General features: G+C 39.4%; 1 protein-coding gene across 4 annotated transcripts in view; it reads right to left on the bottom strand.

Moving 5' to 3' along the window:
• Nucleotides 1-21854, bottom strand: part of csrnp3 (cysteine-serine-rich nuclear protein 3) — a 25868-nt gene extending 4014 nt beyond the window's left edge. Inside the window, exons 1-5 of one of the 4 annotated variants that reach the window (XM_085135874.1) lie at nucleotides 21548-21853; nucleotides 20639-20678; nucleotides 3437-3605; nucleotides 608-867; nucleotides 107-403 (exon numbers count right to left, since the gene is read on the bottom strand). In XM_085135874.1, coding sequence (XP_084992000.1) covers nucleotides 107-403; nucleotides 608-867; nucleotides 3437-3599 — 720 coding nt within the window. In that variant the 5' untranslated portion in view covers nucleotides 3600-3605; nucleotides 20639-20678; nucleotides 21548-21853. The other 3 variants (XM_085135872.1, XM_085135875.1, XM_085135876.1) reach the window with 3 other exon arrangements.

Here is a 21854-nt window from a genome sequence, read left to right as displayed (position 1 = left end):
CATGTAAGCACATTCTCTTTAAATGGGCCGCATGTTGGTTTTTTTTTTCTGTTTACAACTCAGAAAATAGAACATGAAGCTACAGAATGTGTGTCATAGGATTTACCTGGCATTTGATCCCTGCAATGCTGCAGGCGCAGGTCTCAGGGTCACAGAAAACCCTGCAATCACAGCCACAGTCCTCTCTGGACATGCGAATAGCCCGAAGTTCATGTTTTTCTTCCACATCAATCTTCTTTACCCCAGAGGAGCGCAGCAGTGCCCGACGCTTTTTAGTGGTAAGAGGCTGCAGGAAGAAGTACTCGTCTACTTCTGTGTTGTCCAGATCGATGTCATCATCAGATATGTCCTCTGCTGTGAGTGCGTTGGCCTCTTCAGACTCCACTGTGCCATTCTTAGTCAGCTTTAAAAACAAAAAGGAAAAAATATTCAAGCACAAATAATAAGCTAAACATCAGCATCAACAATCTGGTTTATTTGAAACGATAAATCATTCAGGAAAAATTCACCACAAACAATGACATCTGCTGAATGTAGGTCATGAAATCCACAGTAAAAAAGATTTACAGGTAGGATTTTGTTCAGAAACTAATATAAATGCTTTCACCTTGAGTTTGATTGAGTTGAGTTTCTCCTCCTTCAAGTGGTCTCTGAGCATGTCTCTGTGGATCCTCTTCTGCTCTAGGGCAAATTCACCCACGGAGTACTGCCTGATCCAGCTGTGCCTGCTGGACATGCCCAGTGTGCTGCCTCCCTGGCTGGGCACACTAGTGAAGCCCTGCCGTCGGCTGAAGTAGTACACTGTCACATTCTCAAAATGCACCCTTCTCGTCCGCAAGCGCTTCTCCCTCTTCAATATTGAGTTAGCTGAAAAGGAAAACAGGAAGTCTGAACACAGTACAGTGCATGCATGCAATTCTTGTTTTTGTTGTAAAATGGTTTTGATAATTAACTTGCGCCACGTGGAAAGGATTACAGCTCTACTTCAAGAGCTTATAACTTCTGATTTTTTCCAAATATATTTTACCATTTTTTCTGCTAGAGTAGAACTATTTTACATCCATGTAAAATAGCCTCTCTCTTTTATATGTCTACATCTATCTATTATATATAGAGATATCGATGGATATATAGATATAGACATATAATTTACTATAGCAGTGTAGTAAATTAGCACAGATTTTCATCATGTCTCTGTGCTTCCACTTGGCATGCAAGTCTTTAGTGTGTCTTTTTAAGGAGTGCTCTACAAGGGGGAGGTGCAGAGAAGAGGGCAACACTGGAGCATAAATAATCCCCTGCCTGGCCCAGAGATGGAGAGAGCTGGTTCACAGGAGCAGTGTTCCCAGTATTCACTCCCCTATCAGACAGACAGGACAAATAGAAACCATCTGGTTCCAACAGCTCTCCACTCCATGCAAAAGCAGACAATGCATTTCATTACACGTGTAGAGCTAAGAGAGCAAGACTGCTGAGAAGAGCAGAAGAAGCGAAGAGTAGCATTACCTATAAAAACAATAGATAAACAATTAACAGATGTTAAGAGCTATGTAATCAGATTTTATATGATGAATATATTTCATATATGAAATTTGTCCTAACAGGTCTTCTTTTAAATGCTCTGATCTGACTGTTTCGTTGACACTCTAAAAGAAACAGACTACAGATGTTTTTCTTCTTCTCTGCCCAACACCACAGCAAAGGATGTAAAGCAAAGCCACTCAGGACTTAAGTGTTTCATCCGTCTGCCAAGATACTCAATCACTACATGCGTGTTACTTCACAAGAGCGCTGTCTCCCAGTGCGCAGCTCTCTTGTTGCTATTAGCTGACCTTCGAGGCCCCGGTTACCGGCGGCTGCGGTTGACACAGAGGCCAAAAAGAACCTCAAGAGATGCTGTACAAAACTTCTGTCTCTAAGCCCTCTTACTGAGGAAAAGGCCCCCGTCCCTATGTATGTCATTCATACACGCAAAAAGGCATCATCAAAAACTCTTATTTCACATTGTTTTCTTGCTACCTGGCTTAAAAAAAATCTTTTATTTATTTATATAGCACCAAAATCCCAACACACACATCAAAACGCTGTATATTGGAAGACCCAACAATAATAGTAACACCAAATTAACCAAGTAAGCAAACTGTGCAGATACACAGGAACACAAACATGCTGTCCAAATGTGGCTCTTTTCTTTTTTAAGAATCAAATTATTGAGATTTTTCAGCCAGCATCTGAATGTTTTCAATATCCCCCGAAGTATTAATGACCCAGTATTGTTTAATCTATTTCATTCACATTCCATCGCATGTCTTTAACCATAAGATTCACATGTGCACCGTGTTCTTTATTAGAAGTGACTTCAGTATCCTTTGAAACCTGGAGAGGAGACGTGTATTTTGTGATAGGTTTCTCTGAGACTGATTTCTTTTATTGAAAGTCGTTTTTAAGCCCAGACATACTGTGAGATCTTTTAACAAGGGGGCTCCTCTGAGTCACCTATAAAATCTCAGCTCAAAATTATATTTGCATATCTTTAGTGGCTTCTTCATTTCACTTGTCTACTTGTATCTCACACCTATCCTATTAATATTGGACTCTAAACTACAGCTGAGGAAACTCATTACTTGACTTACAGAAAAATAATCTGCAAATGTTTCAATGGATTCATCATAAAGAGGTAAATATTTTGAAGTGCATTTGATAATTTCATCTTTCTGTCTAGAAATGTGCTGGGGAGTTTTGTTATTTACATATATTTTGAACTAAATATGTTTTATTTTTGCTGATTTTATATTTTAAGAAAAGACTAATAATGAGTTACACTGGGATCTAGAAATAGTTTTATCTATTTTAAAGACTAAACAATTAACTGATTAGTCAGCTGATTTCAAACAATTAATAATGCATAACCCACTATGCATGAGTCTGTTCTCAACGGGGCTGCTCTCATTAAAAACAAACAAACAAAAAACCTAGATTGCAATAAGCAATCATTATTTAAAACAATAAACTTGTTTTTAGATACGTTAGATATAGCATTTACATGTGCAGCACCAGCAATGTTGCACTCATGCAGCTTGATGCAAAATCAGCTATTTCCTCTGGCTGGGCCAGTACACTGATGATGTTACTAATGAGGAAGGCTGCCTGTGCATGCTTCCCTTTTATTACAGTACCAGACTCTTTGCCTCCTCTCCTCTCTAATGCACAGCCATGACTGTAAATTCATATTACATTCCGCTATCGACAGACATGCACATTTGTCTTTTTTGAGTAGCATCCTGCAATAACTGTAGGCTGCAAAATAAGGCTGGCTCAGATTTTGCGTAAAAATCCCTTTCAGTCCTTTAGCTTTGTCTATCACGAGGCAAAATTAAGACATTAATCTTACTGTCACTGAATATAATGCACAAATTTAAAAGATGCAGGCACTCACAGGTGAAAGGGCCTGAAGCAGAGGGGTTGACACTGTCGCTGCTATCCCCGCTCTCACTGTAGGAGACCTCATCATCAGATTCCCGCACGGAAGAGCACGGGGAGGAGGAGGCTTCCACCTCCTCAAATTTCCTCTTCAGTATTCCGCTCATGGCCCGCCGCATCTGCACCTGAAACCAACAGACAGCAGAGGGGCCACACATTATTTAATATCCAGTTCAGAGCCCTCATAATCTTCAACTCGCTCAATTAGCAACCAGCCAGACTCTCCCACCATCACTTTCACTCAAACATGCACAAAATCTCCACTGCCACTGTCTCAGCTCCCAGGCACTCTCCTGGCAATTGATCACTTGGCACAAAGAAGCAGAAAAAGAAAGGCGAAAGCTGCGAATTATAAACTGTCTTCCTTACAGGAAGTTCATTCCACTCTCTTTGATTGAGAGGTTGAACAAAAAGAGAAAATGGACCAACTTGTCTAGCGTTTTTACTTGTCAGGTTGAATATATGTACAATATGCAAAATCTAAGGTGTCTGCAATTTAATTGCTGCTATAAAACACAGAAGTGATTAAAAATATATGCACTGGTCTAAAATGATGGCTTTCTCTTAAAAGAATACACTAAAATTTTCACTTGCATGGGATGTGGAATTTTAATACAGGTGCAAACCCAAAGATGTTCATTTTCATGTACAAGTATGAGAACAATTTCATGTCTAGTTTCCATTCCCCTCTGTACTATGGGCTAATCGTGCCGCTCTTGTTTTCCTCCATCACTTCTGTTTTCCCACATGTTCAGATTCACCTCATTCAAAAATGTCAACATCGGTACTCTGGTCCACTGAGCTACCTTCTTCAAACAAAACTTAGTCCTTGGTCTTTAAAGTCATTGTAATCTGTCACACTCCCTTTCAAGACGTCAATCGTGCATCACTCTTCCTCTCCTTTTCCACCTCATCTGATTGTCCACCATCAAAATCTAAACCCTGGGACAACCAGTCACTATCTCCAAAAAAAACCCCAAAAAACAAACAACAAAAACAACTTCAATTTTGCATGTTCCAATTTCCTGCATAAATTTTGTTCCTCTCTTCAAAATGCTCTGCCCTTATTTGGAAAAAAAAAGAAGGCTCCCTTCAAAAGGGAGCTACAGTTAACTCATATACTTCCTACAGAGGATAAAGAAAAGGCCTCAGGTGAATGCAGTTAGAGCCATTGCAAATTGGAGTGAAAATCTTTACTGTGAAAAGCAGTAACTGCTGAAACAGTGTTGAAAAATGCACTCTGTAATCATGCATCATAAAGCACCGCAAAGATATTAGCAAAAATGGAATAATAGACATGATCACTGCAACAAATCTTCCAGAGAAAGCCGCCACAGCGCTGCTATGAAAACATATTTTAAACATGAGCTCTACAGTAATATTGGACAGCAATGTTATGCACAGTAGGTTGAGGCTGTTTGTGGTTAGCATGTCGTGCTGTGTTGAAGTGTTGCAGACCACTTCAATGTCAACTGAGAGGGTCCATTAACTCCCCTGAGTGATGATGCAATTAGACAAATAAACAAGAACAAGCTCATCAGTCAAATAAAATAAAACTAATTATGATTACAGAAACTGGCTCTACGACACTGCAATAACTATCAGTTGCTCCTTTTTCCTTCTTTTTTTGGATAAATATCCTGCCATTATTCTTTAGTGTGTGATTAATGGCCTGCAACATTGTAGTACTTGTTTAGTGGTGATCAGTATTTACATGACATTGTTAAAATGTTGTTCCTAATCATAGTAAATTACTTGTTTTCCCTGCTTTAACAGCAGTAGTTGGAACATCATGTCACATTTCAAAATAAGGCCAGTGAAATAGTGCTGCAGTAGCACAGCAAGGATTGCTATGACTGGCAGCTTTTCCCTTGCTGCCTTTCTCTCTGAGAACCTGGAATCAGTAAAGACAGTGTGCACCCAGTCCCACTTCGTCTATCTGCCAGAGCAGCTTGTGGGGGAGTTCCATTCACAGACAGCCTCAATGTTTCATCTGGGCTCTGCTATCAAATCATTACAGATGCAAATGCTGCCTGAGAGACATGCTGCCTGTGAAAGAGGTGCAACCCAGAGAGGACTAGCACTGCCAGCAAGAGGGTCATTGTTCCCGGGAGGATGTGCTTGTTCAGTGCAGTGACATGGCAACACCAGCATTTGGAGAACCTCCAGAGTCAACAGCTCTACCTACAACTAAGGAATGTGAGGCGTCCTCCATCTGGGAGAATGTGAAGAGGAGAGGAGTCAGTCAGGGTAACCTCACTGAAAAGATTTCTCACCAAAGAGAAATATATATTTATTTATTTATTTTAAATAGAAATGGGAGTCTGTATCCTGAGCTTGTAGATTAAAAAAAGTGAATGAATGGCTGACAGGAAACTCAAGATCAAAATACTCAGTTTTATTACAAGAATAAGATTAACTGAAGACAGACTAGATTACACGAGCCTGCCCTGTGATATTTTACATTTTCATTAACAGAATCTGCTGGTCTCAAATCAAAAACAGCAAAGAAACTGGTTTATTTCACAATCCACTTAATTTGTCAGCCAACAGGAATGGAAATTTCCACCAGAAATGACCTGTGCAATTTTAGTCCATTTTCTACTCAGGGTCCTAATTAGACACTATTGTTGGAAACCTATTCGTATGCTTAGCCCATAGATGAGGCTGCACTAGGCTTTGATACCAAAAGTGGTTTCCATGGAGATTCTAATGTACTCTCACAACTAGTGCTTTCCCATATGGAAATGTTTCCAGTCTAACATACTGTGTACAATAAAACTCTGACGTTAGAAAATGGAGTTAATATTTAAGCAAATTCTGCTGATGCATTTATACACAGTTTCTCCTTCAGACAAGTGTATAATAGTTCATCTGTATTCAGCTGTGATAGCCTGAAAAGTTAAAATCTTAACACTGCATACAAATGACATCATAAACCACAGAGCTGTGGGTAACATGGGGTGAACCTCTCTCATCGTGGCTAAATAAAAAACAGAGATGGTTGCTGCTCTCCAACAGCTCTTTCTTTGTCTTCACTGTTGCCTTACCACTAATCATGGCTGGGCAGCACACACTATGGTACAAGAGAGAAAATCCCAGAGAAAATAATGCAGCAAAAAAGCCAGCTTGGAAAGCCCCTCCCTGTGTTTGCCTCTGTCGGCACACACATCAACTGTGGAACTCAACTCTTATCCTTAATCAGCTGCGCGCACAGCACTGTAGCACACTTGCATTATGAATACAATTATTTACCCATCATCATTCACAAGGTTCCCACAATAACAATAAGCCGATTTGACAAAGCGAAGCTCAAAACACTCATCCCAAGTGATGCCAATAAGCCTGTGGCATCTGGAGCAAGTCATGACACATCAATCCTACAGTGGCCACATTTCACTCCTGTGCATGGCCTGCCCCCTCACAGGAACAACTGACCTGTATCCACTGGCTGAGTGTGACTCCGTTCACCTCTTCTCACAGCAGTACGGCAGCACAGTCACAAATGTGGCTATTCAAAAAAAGTGAAACATGATGAATGAAGAGAGTCCCATTTTGTTTCAGTCCACTGACTTGCAACGACCCCTGAGCTCCACGGGCATGAGAAAAAAGGGTGCAGGAGTGTGAGACAGACTGGTAATTTTCCTGTTCTGACTGCACTGTCGGTACCATATGCTTTATTGTTGCAAGATGACAGTCTATCTCATTTTAACTGCCTCTCTCTCTTCTTCTCTTTCTCTGTCTCTTGCTGTCTTTTTTGGCCACACAAAGGCTCATTAGCTGCAGCCGGCTGAAAGGCAGGAGCCTGACTGGAGAAGAGTGGAGCAGAGCAGAGGCAGTCTGTGAGATCACATGGGTGGGATGTCTGAGAGAGAGAGAGGAGGGGGGAGGGAGGGAGAGAGGGGGAGAGAGTCAGGCGTGCCTCTGCTCCTGCTGTCTGCAGATATTTTTACCAACATGAGCTGGAGAGAGGAGGGGGCAGGGAGCAGGGAGTGAGGTGGGAGAGGTATGAGGGGGGGGGTGAGTAAAAAGGAGAATGAAAAAATATGGGAGAAATTTATAAGGGTCGGTGGTGTGGTGTGGTGTCGGGGGGGGGGGGGGGGGGGGCTATGTGAAAGATGCTGGCCAGTGGGAAAATGGGATGTGGGGGGGGGGGGGGGAAGCAGAGCGCATATCGAGAAGGGAAGGGTGAGGGGGAGAAGGATAATGAGGAAGAGGTGGAGGGAGAGATGAAAAAGAAACAGAGTGAGGCAACAAAAAGGAAAAGAGGAAATGTTCAATGCCAAGAACAACACAGCAAAGAAAAATGGGAAAAGAAAGCATTAAACTACACAATCAAAATGTGCTGATTTGTAAAGACTATCCTGGATAAAGGTAGCAAAAATAGATCGTTATCTGTCTGCAAGTAGCTTGGAGCTATAAAGATGCTGTGTACCTGAAAGAGGCTGGCAAGTGAGATCCACAGGAAACAAGATTTGTCAGTGCTGTAGAGAGCGTGCTCCTAACACTTCCTATGCCAGGAAGTGCTGCTGAAGAGTCAGTGAGGCCTCGGCTAGTGCAGTCGAGGAGCCACAATATCATTCTCGCACTCAAACGGATCGTATGTCAACATAAAAGTCCTGCACTTCCTCTTACGGGATAGTTTTAAGACTAGAGGCTTTTTTCCCCTCCCAGATAATACAGTAAAACAAACAGCTATTTCTGGACACAAACCCCACATACAGTACAGTGGAAATAATAGTATGTTATAGACTCTGAAAATCTATAACCACAGGACAGACAAATGGTGGAAATATTGAGTTAGCAACATTGTTTGCATCATTGACAATATTAAAGAAATCCTCATACTCCTCAGCTTTTTTAAGCTATGAAGTGGATATTATTTAAATACTGAGTTAGTTTATACAGTTTCAATTAAACTTATTAGTTGATAATATCATGTCAGTGAGTTTCTGCTGTTTCTTTGATGTGAATTCAAGGAAACAGAACTAATCTGCTCCTGCAATTTTTTGTCATCTGTCATCCATCATCTGTGTCCTCGCTGAACCTCAGCTTGACAGCACTGTGCTCCTCCTACTCTACAGATCTCTGTTGTCTCCTCACCTCTTTCTTCCATACTCTGCCACATTATTTTCATGCACATTCAAAGACCACAATTGGTATTTTATGACTTTTCTAACTATGAACTCACATACTACTTAATAAGGAACACGTTTTGTTATTTTATCATGTTTTGGTGATGTTTTAAGACCTGATTGATGATTTTTCCCTTACCATATAACATGCTACACTATGGAAAACAGCAGTAGCTGCATTAGTAGTAGTATTAGAGTGATTACACTGAGGATTGATATTGAGGGTCAAAATCTTTTTCTAGAATGGAAGTGGTCATTGAATTGGCTCATTTTTTATATGTGGTTACTTACTACAGACAGGAAGCCAGAGGAAGAGTACCAACAGTGCAGACTTTAACAATGCACTCAGAGATTACAGTCCGCCATTATGGTTGAATTAGAAGGACCAAAGAACAAGCAAGCATTTTAACAACTGCACCAGTAAAAAGGTACAAGTAATACACAGACACAACAACAGGGTGACCTGTTCAATCTAATAAACCCAGTAAGACAGCGGTCCCCAACCCCCGGGCCTCGGACCGGTACCGGTCCGTGAGTCGTTTGGTACCGGGCCGCGAGAGTTGAGGCTCAGGTGTGAAATGTATAGTTTTCAGGGTTTTTATCGGTTTTCAGCGTTATTTTGTTATTGTTTTTATCGTTTACTCGGTTTTCCTTGGTCTTTTCACGTGTGTTATGAATAAATTTTCTTTCTTTTGGTACTGGTACTAGTTTTATTTTGTTGTATTTATCCGCAACACCTTAAAGGCCGGTCTATGAAAATATTGTCGGGCATAAACCGGTCCGTGGCGCAAAAAAGGTTGGGGACCGCTGCAGTAAGACCACAGTCTGGTGAAAAAGCAATATTTCTAATTCTTAACTGCCTTCTTCTAAAAGCAGGACAACAATAACAAAGTTCATTCATTTTTAAATCTGTCATTTTATATTTTGCTGCCTTCATTTTCCTTGATCGAGATAATTTTCTTATTTTTTAAAACATGGATTGCATACATTGCATGGTTACTGTACTGAACTGGAAAACTGCATCTAACTGTATATGCTCTTCTTTGATATAAATGAGCGTACTAATGGAAAGCCTGAACTACTTATCCTCATACTTTGTTAAATATAAAAATGATTGCTCTGCTAACGACTCTGAGAAAATAAATGTCAATGACTTGGCATATAGTGTTATATTGATAGGTGGGCACATGAGAAACACTGATTTATGCCTGCTGGCATCAAATTCCGTGTTGCAAAGCAAGTCTTGAAAGCAAAGCTACTAAATGTACTCTTTTCCATTGTAACCTAAAAAACATCTATATGAATATTTCTGTAAAAGAGGCAAGTGGTGATATACCTACATCAGGTTTTATCTTATTCAAATTCAACATGAAATTTAAATAAATCACATTTACACCTTCGGTATTTATGTAATTTTTTTCAAATTAAAGTTCTTTTACAATACCAGTGTATACTACTTCTACCAGTGGGTGTAATATCTATTTATTAATAATAAAGCAAGATTCTTCTCTTAAACAAAAGCTTTGACATATTTCATTACAGTGGTTTGTTCCATCAATTGATCCATTTTCTTCTGCTTATTCAATTTAGGGTTGTGGGGGGTCTGGAGTCTGCCCCAGCTGTCACTGGACGAGCGGCGCAGTACATTCTTTACAGGTTGCCATTCTATCACAGGGCTAACACAGAAAGACAGAGAATCATTCACTCCTAGGGCCACTTCAGAATCACCAATTAGCCTAAAAGGCATGTCTCTGGACTGTGGGAGGAAGCAGGAGTTCCCAGAAAGAACCCATGCGCACTCTACACAGAAAGCCTCAGCCAGCCAGTCTATTCAAACCCTGAAATTCCTTGCTATGATGGGACCACTAGCCACCTCATTACTCTTCTATCATTGCTAGAATAAGTAACGTGAAAACACTGACACAGCAACTTATAAAAATCAGGACTTTCTTCAACCTGGATGCCATGGATGTCTTATCTTTGCAGCATGTTTAGCTATATTTTCTATTTTACCAGCTTCCTTCTGAAAATGGGAACAAAGAAACTAACCAACCTGTCCCATTTCCAAATTTTGTTTTTGTTTTGTTAGAACATAACATGTCATAACAAAATACAATTAATATTTTGGCTGCAACAATAAAAATATGTCCTATTGTTATAATGCATACACATACAATTGTTAGTTTTAGCTGTTCTTATTATCACTTTCTACAGAACGTTTCATGAAATATGCCATTTACAGCCTTATCCATATTCCTTTAATGATTTACCCATGAGCATTATGGATACTGTATATGCTCTTCTATTACATAAAATAAGCCAGAGTTGGCATTTGTTACACCATTGCACCAGTGGTGGTGACCTATATTTGCTCTGACTCCAACAGCCTTTTTCATTTATCTCAATGTAGGAAACTGGAGAATAAAAGAAACTGAAAAATATATAATAAAAAAGAAAGGTTTAAAACAAATGAACTGCCTTAATGCAGCCCTGTTGTAATTATAGACAACATGAAAAGCTTCTACTGTAGCGAATTAAAAGTAAATCATGACATCCTAAAGTCCTGCTTTTTAAATTTAGCAGCTATAGTGGAGTAGGCAAATCACTGTTGCCAGGGCCTTGCAGACAGGACCTGGATATGCATGTTTTCAGTTAACATCCAACATTTAAAACTAACAATTACATAAATTCTTCAGTAATCTCACTAAAACATTTGGCTTTGAACTGTCTGTCTTCATGAAAACATATCAACAATTCGTTGGCAACGGTGGCCATGAATCACAACCTTTATTTGAGGAAAATAGAGTGAACCAAGGATGAATTATTGCACCCACCTTGTTCATCACCTTCATCATAGTCATTATCCTTCTTGGCACCCAACAGAACTATTTCACAGTATGTTCAAATACATAAAGACCAGATGGTTGATTCTTCAGCCTGTCGAGATCAACAATGACCAAGTATCTCCCTCAGGTGTACCAGCAGGGCAGATCACAATGTTATCTACTGTCATTCACAACAAGCACTTCAGTGCTTCCATTTTGCTTTTCCAAAGGCAAACAACAATAAAACAACAACAAAAACAATATGTTGAGTAGATTAAAATTTTCAGTATAGCTTCATATCCAAGTAGTTAGCAGTTTGCCTCCAAAGCTAATACTGACAATTGATGTGAGGGTGCATAATCAAGCACTACCACTGTTATGTGTTGCAAAAAGAATAAAGAATAGCAAGTCACCCTATCTTTACTGTACGCAAGGTGTCCCTCAGGGTTTAATTCTAGGCCCCCTGTTATTTTCACTTTATGTAAATGACTTGCCCAATGTGTGCAAAAATGTGGACACGATTATGTATGCTGATGATACGGTAATTTTTACACAAGCCAAAACTGCTGATGATGCAGCCCATCAGCTTTCATTGGCATTACATGATTTACAAAATGGCTGAATGACTCATGCCTGTGCCTTAATGTTAAAAAGACCAAATCAGTGTTTTTTAGTAAACCTAAAACAACCGTGGCTGCAGTAAAAGTTTGCTTGGGTGCACAAGAACTAGTTAATGTTGAGGAATTTAAGTATTTGGGAGTGCCACTAGACTCAAAATTATCCTTTAAAAAACACGTTAAAAAAGTAGTGAAAACTATAAATGTTAATATACAGAACTTTAGACATAACCGCACATCATTAACAGACACAGCGATTACATTCCTGCACTCTATGATACCGGCTCATATTGAATACTGTATGTACGAGCTTTGCTGCTATTGGGCCAATCAAAGTATGCTACAAAAGAGCATTGAAAATATTAGATAAAAAACCTTTTTCATATCACCATTGTCAAATTTAGTACAAGTTTCTAAATTTTACTAATTTCAAATTATTTAAAATTGCCTGTCTAATATACGAAGCTATACATAGTCTGGCACCTCCACCAATGAGTGATTTTATTAAACAAAAGTCTAACAGTGTTGCCGGGTCTCGACTGACTCGAGCCACTGTTAGAGGTGATTGTGAATTGACATTTAGATGGACCACCTTTTCACAGAATGCTCTGTCATATCAGGGAGTGAGCTTCTGGAATAGTCTTCCACTGTCAGTGAGGGAAAGTACAAGTCACCCCTCTTTAAGAGTCACTTAAAAGGGAGGCTGAGGGACACACAAACATGTGATCATGTTTAATAATCATGCTTTATATTAGACGTGAAAAAGAGTTAGTGTATTACAAAAAGGGAAACAACTATTAGTGTAATGGGTCAGTGCAATATCGGGACAGTCAGGGCATGTGCAATACTGGGGTTTGTGCAATATAATTGATGTGTTTCTGTTATTGTTATCTATATTGTCCTCTGTGTCCACTCTTCTTGTCATTGTTTGTTCTAGTATAATGTGATCACCGTTTTTGTCCTTGTCACATGACCTGTAAATAGTGTCTCTGTATGTTTTTACTAACTTGTGTTTAACACCAACCTGTCAGAGGGTCTGCAGATGGAAATTAGTCCAAGGCTATAATCTGGCATATTTACATTTGTTAAAATGTTCATTAATATGTATTGCCCCTCTTTCTAAATAAAATAAAATAAAATAAATAAAATAAAAAGCATAGAAAGAAAAGTATTTGCTAAGAAAAGACAAAATGAAAAAACACCAGATAAGGTAGGTACTCCACTCACATCTGCAAAGAATGCAAAGATCAACGCACCACGAAATATGCACATCGGCGCTGATGGAATCACTGGAAAAGCACATCTTAATGGAGAATAGTTCATAAAGAAACAATACTGAATGATGGATGACTCCAACAGGCAGCAGCAGACAAGGCAGATCGATGTTACATCACCACCACATCTGCAGTGGAACCCATGGTTTCAATGCAGAATATGTCTCTCTTAGTTGATTCATGGAACAATTTGTATTAGCACAATACAGTGTACCACAACCGGTTGATTAAGGTTAGAAAAGACTGTCATCGTCATTTTGACAGTCTTTTCTAACAACTTGACTTTTCTGCAACTTAACTACTTAACCACTGAGCGACATGCATATGTAAGTTGAAGGAGATAATTACCTCTACATGCAAAGAGCACACACCAAAGATTAATAAAGAAAAATTGAAACCATCCAAAATGGTACACTGTTCATTTCTATGACTGCTCAGTGGGCACATAGACTGAAAAGCTTTTTTAAGCATTTTTGAGCTTTTATGTTTTGTGGTATACACAGAAATGTCCCGTGGCTGTTCTACTTACTTACAGTTTTACTGGAATCAAAATGATTACAGAGTGTAATCAGTGCAACAGCCAGTACAGGCCTTTTTTTTTTTTTTTTTTTTAATAATAGGAGTTGGCAGAAACCTAAAAGACAAGTGCAGAATGGATTGACAATAGTTAAGAAGCCAAAAATGTGATTCTTGTGAAATGGCCAGATAATAAAGTTATATAGGCTAAGGCTAATTTTGACCAAAAGCTGCCTTAATGACACATACACATACAAAGGTCGCCAAATGGGTTAATAGGGGAAAGGATGGGTGAGTACAGACCGCATATATGCTAGGAAATCTTGTTTTGTTTTTTTTTTATTCTGTCTGCATCCATAAAATGCCCATGATATTCAATATGGCTGGTAGCATCACAGCCTACTAGAATTTCCGCAGTGATGAAGTCCACATTTATACAGCCCAGATGGCTTGGCAGATCGTTTTATTCATTTTTTTTCTTTCCATCTTTCTTTCTTGATTATCAGATACATTTATTTTCATTGCAGCAAACTCTGTCTGGGTGACTGAGGGAGCATTCCAGCAGAACCAATTGAGGGGGATCACAAAGCACAGAAAAATCCTGAAACCACAAAAGATCCTCAGCCATGCAGGCAGTCTGATGTTGTGTTCGAAGTCATCTATCACTGGTGTCACACTCAACCATCAACGGCAACCTTGAAACAGAGAAAGAAAGCTTGGCAAAGAAAGAGAGAGGAATAAATAGATAGAGGCAGAAAGAGAGAGAGACCAGGTCTCAGCTGGACTCCCCCGAGGAGATGCTGTGGCCTGGATGATTATACAGCTACAGATGATGTCAGTGGAGGATCCCTGCCACCGAGTGACACAAATGCAATGCTCACATAGTCCTATTTTTTAAAACGTTTTCTAGATTAGAGAATACAGTAGAATATTTTTTGTGTGGGGTGAAGTGTCGTTTGTCCTAAATAAACATACTCAGTAATAAACATACTAATTTCCATCCTGTACTTGGAGACCACACAGTCACGGGGATCACACACCAAACATAATCAATACAGTGGGTGGTTAGAATAAAAAAAAGAACTAAATGTTAACAGAAAAAGAAAATAAGTCATTATAAGTTGTCTTTTTTATATAATGGAACTCTCTTAGATCATGGAGCTGTTTAATATATAAAAAATGATGCACAAACACTGCAGTCAAGCTTAAGCTTTGTTATATTTGCAGTTGGTCTGCCATGACACAGGTTAGGCGCAGAGCAGTAAGCAAACATCTCATAATTTTTCCATTGCGGTGCAATAAAGGTCAGGTGGACAAATTTTGCAAATAATTGATCCGTTGTCAAATAGAGTCGTTCGCATTCTCAATCATCTTTGAAAGACGTACACAAGAATGCACATGAGGTGGGGGGGAAAAAAAATATCCCCAATTAAACACAAAGGAATCCGTTTAAGGAAACGTTGCGACATCTACAGATTTATGCAAATGAGACTTCGCATGCGCTCTGTACATTTGTTAACTTGCACTTGCCTCGGGCTGCAGACAGATCTGCTTCACACACATGAAAAAAAAGGGGTGGGTGGGGTGGGGTGGGGCGGGGGGAGTTAGAAGAAAGAGAGGGGAAAGGCAGGGTAAGGGGAGAGGGAGTGTAGCCCACTGCTCAGCACTCAGCACACGGAGGAGCTACAGCCTGGTGATGCCTGCTGCAGCCTCTGCAGCTACAGTACAACCCGATGTTGGGAATCATTGATCCGTTCTTCCTCCTTGTACAAGAATACAGGAAGCATGGCTCCTGATTAAACGCATGGGTCGACAGAAAAGGGTGCTCTAATGTAGCACATTTAAATGCACCAGTATTCAGGCACAAAAAGGTGGAAATAATTGGCAGTCATACGAATGACTGTAATTATTATTGTTGCAAATTACGGTTGGGAATATTCTAGGTATAGCTTCATGGGAGCTTCACACCAAACAGTATTAACAGTGTTTTAATAAAGTAAAACTACAGGACTGAACTGAAATTGAATCTTTAAGAAAACATCTCACGATAACTCCTTTTGTTGTTGTTGTTGTTTAGTGTTAATGATCAAAACACAGCACAGCAGACAAGTATGAAGACGAAGACGCTCCACATTCAGACTGATGTTTTGATTTGCTGTAATTCAAGTCTCACACTGTGGAGGCACAATCAGGTACCCTCACCCTCACGTCAATCACAGTGATGAGCTAAATTATTCATGCCTCTATATTTTATTTATGACTGTATTTTCCCATGCCTCCTGAAAGTTCGCAAAAGCCGGTTTGTTGACAGACACAGAGCTGCCGAAGCATTTCATAGAGACAGGGCTGCTTTTATCTTTCACGCAGGCTGGGAAAGCTGTGGGATGTGGAGTTCATATTCTGCAGACAAGCCTTATCATTTATATATAGCCAGTATCATGTTGAGATCTTGAATAATTTTTTTATATGCAAAGCATTCACACTGTTATCTGAGAAAAACGGTTAAGTAGGCCAGCTTTGAATGCAATTACTATATGTGGTGACTTTGAGCAAAAGAAAAAAAAATGACACAAAATATCTCTTGAGAGAAATATGTATTAATTAGCATCCAGGATACACACCTAATTAAATTTTGTTTTAAGGTGTTGTTAGTTAGGATTATAAATTCTTATATAACACGTTTAATTTATAATACATATTTCAAATAATATATCCTAGGTTTCACTGAGAGTAACTCCACCACAGACATCCATTCACAGATGCCGTCTTATGTACACCAGTTCAACTGTTATTAAAACACAAATATCTGATCAGCCAATCACACGGCAGCAACTCACTGCATCATGCAGCAGAAGACACATCGTTTGCCATTCTTATCAGCTAAAAACAGGGAACTGAAGCTACAATTCAGACCAAAATTGGACAACAGAAGCTTGACAAAATGTTGCCTGGTCTGATGAGTCTCTGACGAGTTCTGCTGCAATATTCAGATGGTAGTGGTGTAATGTGGGGGATATTTGTTTTGGCATACTTTGGCCCTCTTAGTACCAACTGAGCATTGTTTAAATGCCACAGCCTCTCTGAGTACTGTTGCTGACTATCCATCCCTTTATAACCACAGTGTACCCATCTTATGATAGCTGCTTTCAGCAGGATAAAGCACCATGAAGCTGAATTCAGCTCTCTAGCAGCTCTCTATAGCAATGCTCTTGTATCAGTATGGACCAAAATCTCTGAGGAGGTTTTCCAGCACTGTGCTGAACGCCACAAAGAGTTCTGAAGAGGGTCCAGCTGGTACTAGCAAAGTGTACTTAACAAAGTGACTAGTGAATGTGTATTGCTAGTCACATGTAGTTCCCACCTTCTGACATAAAAACATTTATATTCTAGATTCTGCCATTCACAATTATAGGAACATATAATATGCAAATGATTTAACCCAGCTTTATAACCAAAAATAGCACAAAGACACCATATTGGGTTTTATATGTAAAATATATACTCATGCAGTACGGAGGTGCAGTGGTTAGCACTAATGCCCTAGAAAAAGAAGATCCTGGGTTTGAATCAAGATGCCAGCTAGGGCATTTCTTCATGTTCTCCCTGTGCCTGTGTGAGTTCCTCAGCCAATCACATCACTCCAAACACATGCTTGTTAGGCTAATTGGTGATTCTGAATTGACCATAGGTGTGCATGCTTGTCGGTCTCTGTGTTAGCCTTACAACAGACTGGCAGCCTGTCCAGAGTGTACCCTGCCTCTTGCGCTGTGACAGCTGGGACAGGATTCGGTTCTACTGCAATCCTAAATTGTATAAGCAGAAGAAAATATTTGGATGGGTGCTCATTTTAACATTGAAGCCAGCAACACATTTCTCACAAGTTGAGAAAGAGCCATCAAAACACACAGATACATACCTGATGTAACTTTCAGTAAACAAAGCTTGTAACTACATCTTCAAAACACTCCAACAAGCAAAGAAATAAATATAAGTTATTCATTTAAAAATTATGGAGGCGCTCTCCCCTCGAGAGGTTGGCAATATCCCATAGTTTAGAAGCCACTGCTGCTATGTGGTGGTGCGTTAGTGTGTATAGGAGGGGCACTTTACTGTACACATATGTGATAGCACCAGTTAATGCTGAATTATATCAAGCACATATGCTGCCATCCAAATGTCTTATACCATACATATATGGTACCTTGCTTATTTCAGTATGCGGAATAATACCAAACCACATTGTGTGTCAAGGTGCTAATCCAGTCTGTCACCTGTCAGCCATTCACAATATTATGAAATGAAAACTGCTCCAAAGGACTGCTGAGCTTTCGAGCAGCTGAAAAACTATATCAAGCAAAAATAGGGAAACATTTTGCTTTTAAAAGTACAGGAATTGGTTTCTTCAGTTCAGAGAGATGATGTAACACAGACGCAAACATGCCAAAGTCTCAACTTTAAAAAAATTTTTTTCTTTTTAAACATCATTTCTTAATTTCTACATTTGCTACATTTTCCACCATTTTCATGTAAGCATAGCATCTTAATGATTTTGAAATGACTGTTTTCTCTTTTCAATTGTCGTTTTACATTAAAAATCAGCATTTATTTTCAATTAAAACTGAAATATAACCTGTAGTAATGAAATGAAATGTAAAGTTAAAGCACATAATTACAGGCTCACTCAATTCTGTTGAAATGGCTGCATTCACACTGGATATATAAAAGCATTTATGCAATGGTTTACTTTTCACTAACAAATAAAACTCATTAAGCCAGAAAGATGAGTCTTCTTTTTTTTTTCATGACATTCGATTAGCTGGCGACAGACAAAAGATGCCAAATAGGTGTCATGGCAACATCTCAAGAGAGCACAATCCTGAACCGTGAAAACTCGGCACAGCGCAGCCAGAAAGGAGCCAAAGACACACACAAAAAAAATCACTTCAAAAGCTTCTAAATTGGAACCACAAACCCTGCTGAGGGACACAAAGCTGCTATGTAATCTAAAAGGTTGATATTAGTTCAGACTCCATTCTTTCTATACAAGCTGTCGATGTTATGATTTAAATTTTGTGTTTGTGAAGAAGAGAGGCATCAATTAACACGTGCAATTAATGAAAAAAAGGCATTCGACAACATGAGGAAGGCAGAATTACTGAGTAAGCCAAATGGTTTTTGTTGCCAGAAAGTAAACTGTGTATAACATACAATAAAGACACCAAAAAAATGTTACTTTTTCTAATTCTTGCAATGTACACGCACCTTTTATATCTTCTGTTTGTGTGGCAACTAAGGAAAGGCTGTCTAGTGTGTCCGTATATTGTAAATGAGCTGCATCAAGACATAGTTTATATATAAAGTAATGTATTTATTTTGAGAGTGTCATTTTAAATTTAAATTTAAATTTAGTGTTTAGCCTGATGGGAATGGGAGGGTGGATGACTTTTTTCAGATATTTCAGAAACCTTGGAAAATAGGAAAAAAAAAAAAAGAGAGAAAGACTTGCACATAGTCCAAAAATTACGATGTTAATGAAGAATTAACAGAAATGAGAGGACTGAAAAGCAAAATAATACATTTTGAATTTCAGCATATTCTTTGATTTTTGTTTAACAAATACTTAAAAAAACACAAAAAAAACCCCACAAACTTGTTAATCCTCAATGCAACAGCTTAGAGTTTGACCCTTAACCCAACTCAGAACATCTCGCCCAACCTTAAGGTCAAATTTAAAGCCACAAATTCTTGCTGTTAAAAGGACACAAAAGAGATTTAAACGTGCATGTGAACTTTGTGTGCGGACAGCTCACCCACACCAGCCTCCTGCTGAGAGGCTCCTCTAAGTGCTGCTAAGCCATCACACCTTTCCTGCGAATCTTCAATGGACTACATTTACTGTTATCGAGCTTTAGCCATCTGTGCTACAGTATGTAATACCAGCATGGCTGAATCAGTTATTCAAATAAGCCAGCTTAATGATACAGCTTTTCACAAGTAAATACATCTACTTAATGTTTCAGTGTCCTTTCACTCTGTGCCACATGTACTAATTAAATTCTGTTCCTCTGAGGACTGGATGCTGATCGGCTGAAACAGATGGATTGAGGAAGAAAAATACACAGACACAAGAAGAGAGGCCCCATTCCCCAAACACACACTCGCACACACACACACTCACACAAAGCCCACCTCCTCACCTTTCAGATGTCAACCGCAAATATGAAAAATGGTTGCATGTACAGTACATGGCCGCATGCTTGGACACGGCTACAAACTGTTGGACTTTTGACTAAAAAAGACTGGCAGATGAACAATAAAGAAGGCTGTGCTGGATAATGATGCTGCCATGTTCAAGTCTGATGTAAAAAAACCCAAATCTGACAGTTCAAATAAGGATAGATTTGCATTACATACAAATACATTAGAGCTGCATGGTGAGGTCTTTGTTTGCTCTTTTTGATTGGTGATTTATTGAGAAAAAATAAAGACGAAACATGAAAAATAGCATATTCTATAAAGAATATGTCCCCTTTTCATCACAGTGATATCAGAGGCATCTCTCTCTAGTATAAACCAAAGAGAATAGCGCAGCTGTCTGTATTCACTAAACACTGTTGTCTGCATCAACATCACATCATATCTTGTTATTAGAGGGTCTTTTGTGGCAGCATAGCAACAGTTGTGTGAGCTTTGAGCACCGTCTATTTCACAGGCATAGATTCAGTATGTTAATGTGTTGTGAAAACTGGCAATAAGATGTTTCAAATAGCATAAGCAAGATTTTCTCTTACCTTTAACTAGAATATCAGACTGCAACGACCCGCTTCTGTTCTGTAAGGAATAAAGACGAGAGATGTGCATAGTATTTGATCCTCTGCAGCAAATCTAATCTGTCTTTAGGACAGCTAGAAAATCTATAGAGACTGTGCAAAATGTGCCCTTAAGAAATATGTTTTGCTGTATCATCTGATGTAAAGTGCATCACAATATTTACTATTTTTTTCCCCTTTCTTGCTGTTATCACACCAGCCGTACACAGGCTTCGCCAGGGAAACTTTGCCATATCAGCACTGACATATGAATGATTGATTGACAGAGCTTTATCTAAATCTCTTTGTGAGCTACTCTTTCCTTTTATAGTTGGGAGGCAGAGGGGAGGTGGGGGTATCCCTGGGGAGGAAGGAGGGGAAGAGCCTCGCTGCCTCCCCTGTCTGTTCCATACAAGGTTCTGCAGGGGACTAGACTCTCTTCCTCTAGCAGTCCACATGAGAGGACAGTTGGCCACCAGTCTGCCTGTGTTACACACGTGCTCACTCAAAAGTGACGCACAAAAAGGAGCTCATAGTATTTTTTTTTTATCTAAACACTGAGCTGAACTCTTTGTGCGCAAAACGTTTGAGCAATAAAATGGACACCAGTTTAATTTGAAGAAAAAGTATTAAATCGCTCCTAAATTTTAATGGCTATTTAGTTGTAGCAGATGTCCTAAGCAGAGTGACTGTTGAGCTGTGATGCCCAGTGTAGTTAAACAAATGTACCATCCAGTGCACTGACAAACAGCAGGCAAACGTAAAATCGTCAATTTACCTCAGGAAATAGTAAAAAGACGTGAGCAACAAATATAATCCGTCTGTCCGTAATTTCATCAAATATGCAAGTGTTCAAATATAGGCCTGTTACCTGTAATTGATAATACTCACCATTCATTTCGTTACTATCATCAGTATCCAGTCAGTCAATGACGCCCTTTTCTCAATGGATTTCACAGTTTTGCCCCCAGCACCATGTCACGGCTCTGCCTCTGCGGAAATCACCCACCAGTGTGAGACCGTTAAACCCGGCCCCGAATTCCCGAATGATACTGGAAGTATCGGCACAACTGAGGTGTACAGCGGTGCTTAGACAGGCACTCCTTCCGGCTGCTCGGAGAACAATGGTGCAGCATCAGACTCACAGCTTCACGGCCAACGTGACTTACTCCGTCCAATCAAGGTTTTATAAACCAGG

Source organism: Neolamprologus multifasciatus, chromosome 16 (genome assembly GCF_963576455.1).
Source record: "Neolamprologus multifasciatus chromosome 16, fNeoMul1.2, whole genome shotgun sequence".
Lineage (NCBI taxonomy): Eukaryota > Metazoa > Chordata > Actinopteri > Cichliformes > Cichlidae > Neolamprologus > Neolamprologus multifasciatus.
The sequence above is the reverse complement of the archived record's forward strand: the minus strand, read 5'-3'. Positions and strand labels throughout refer to the sequence as shown.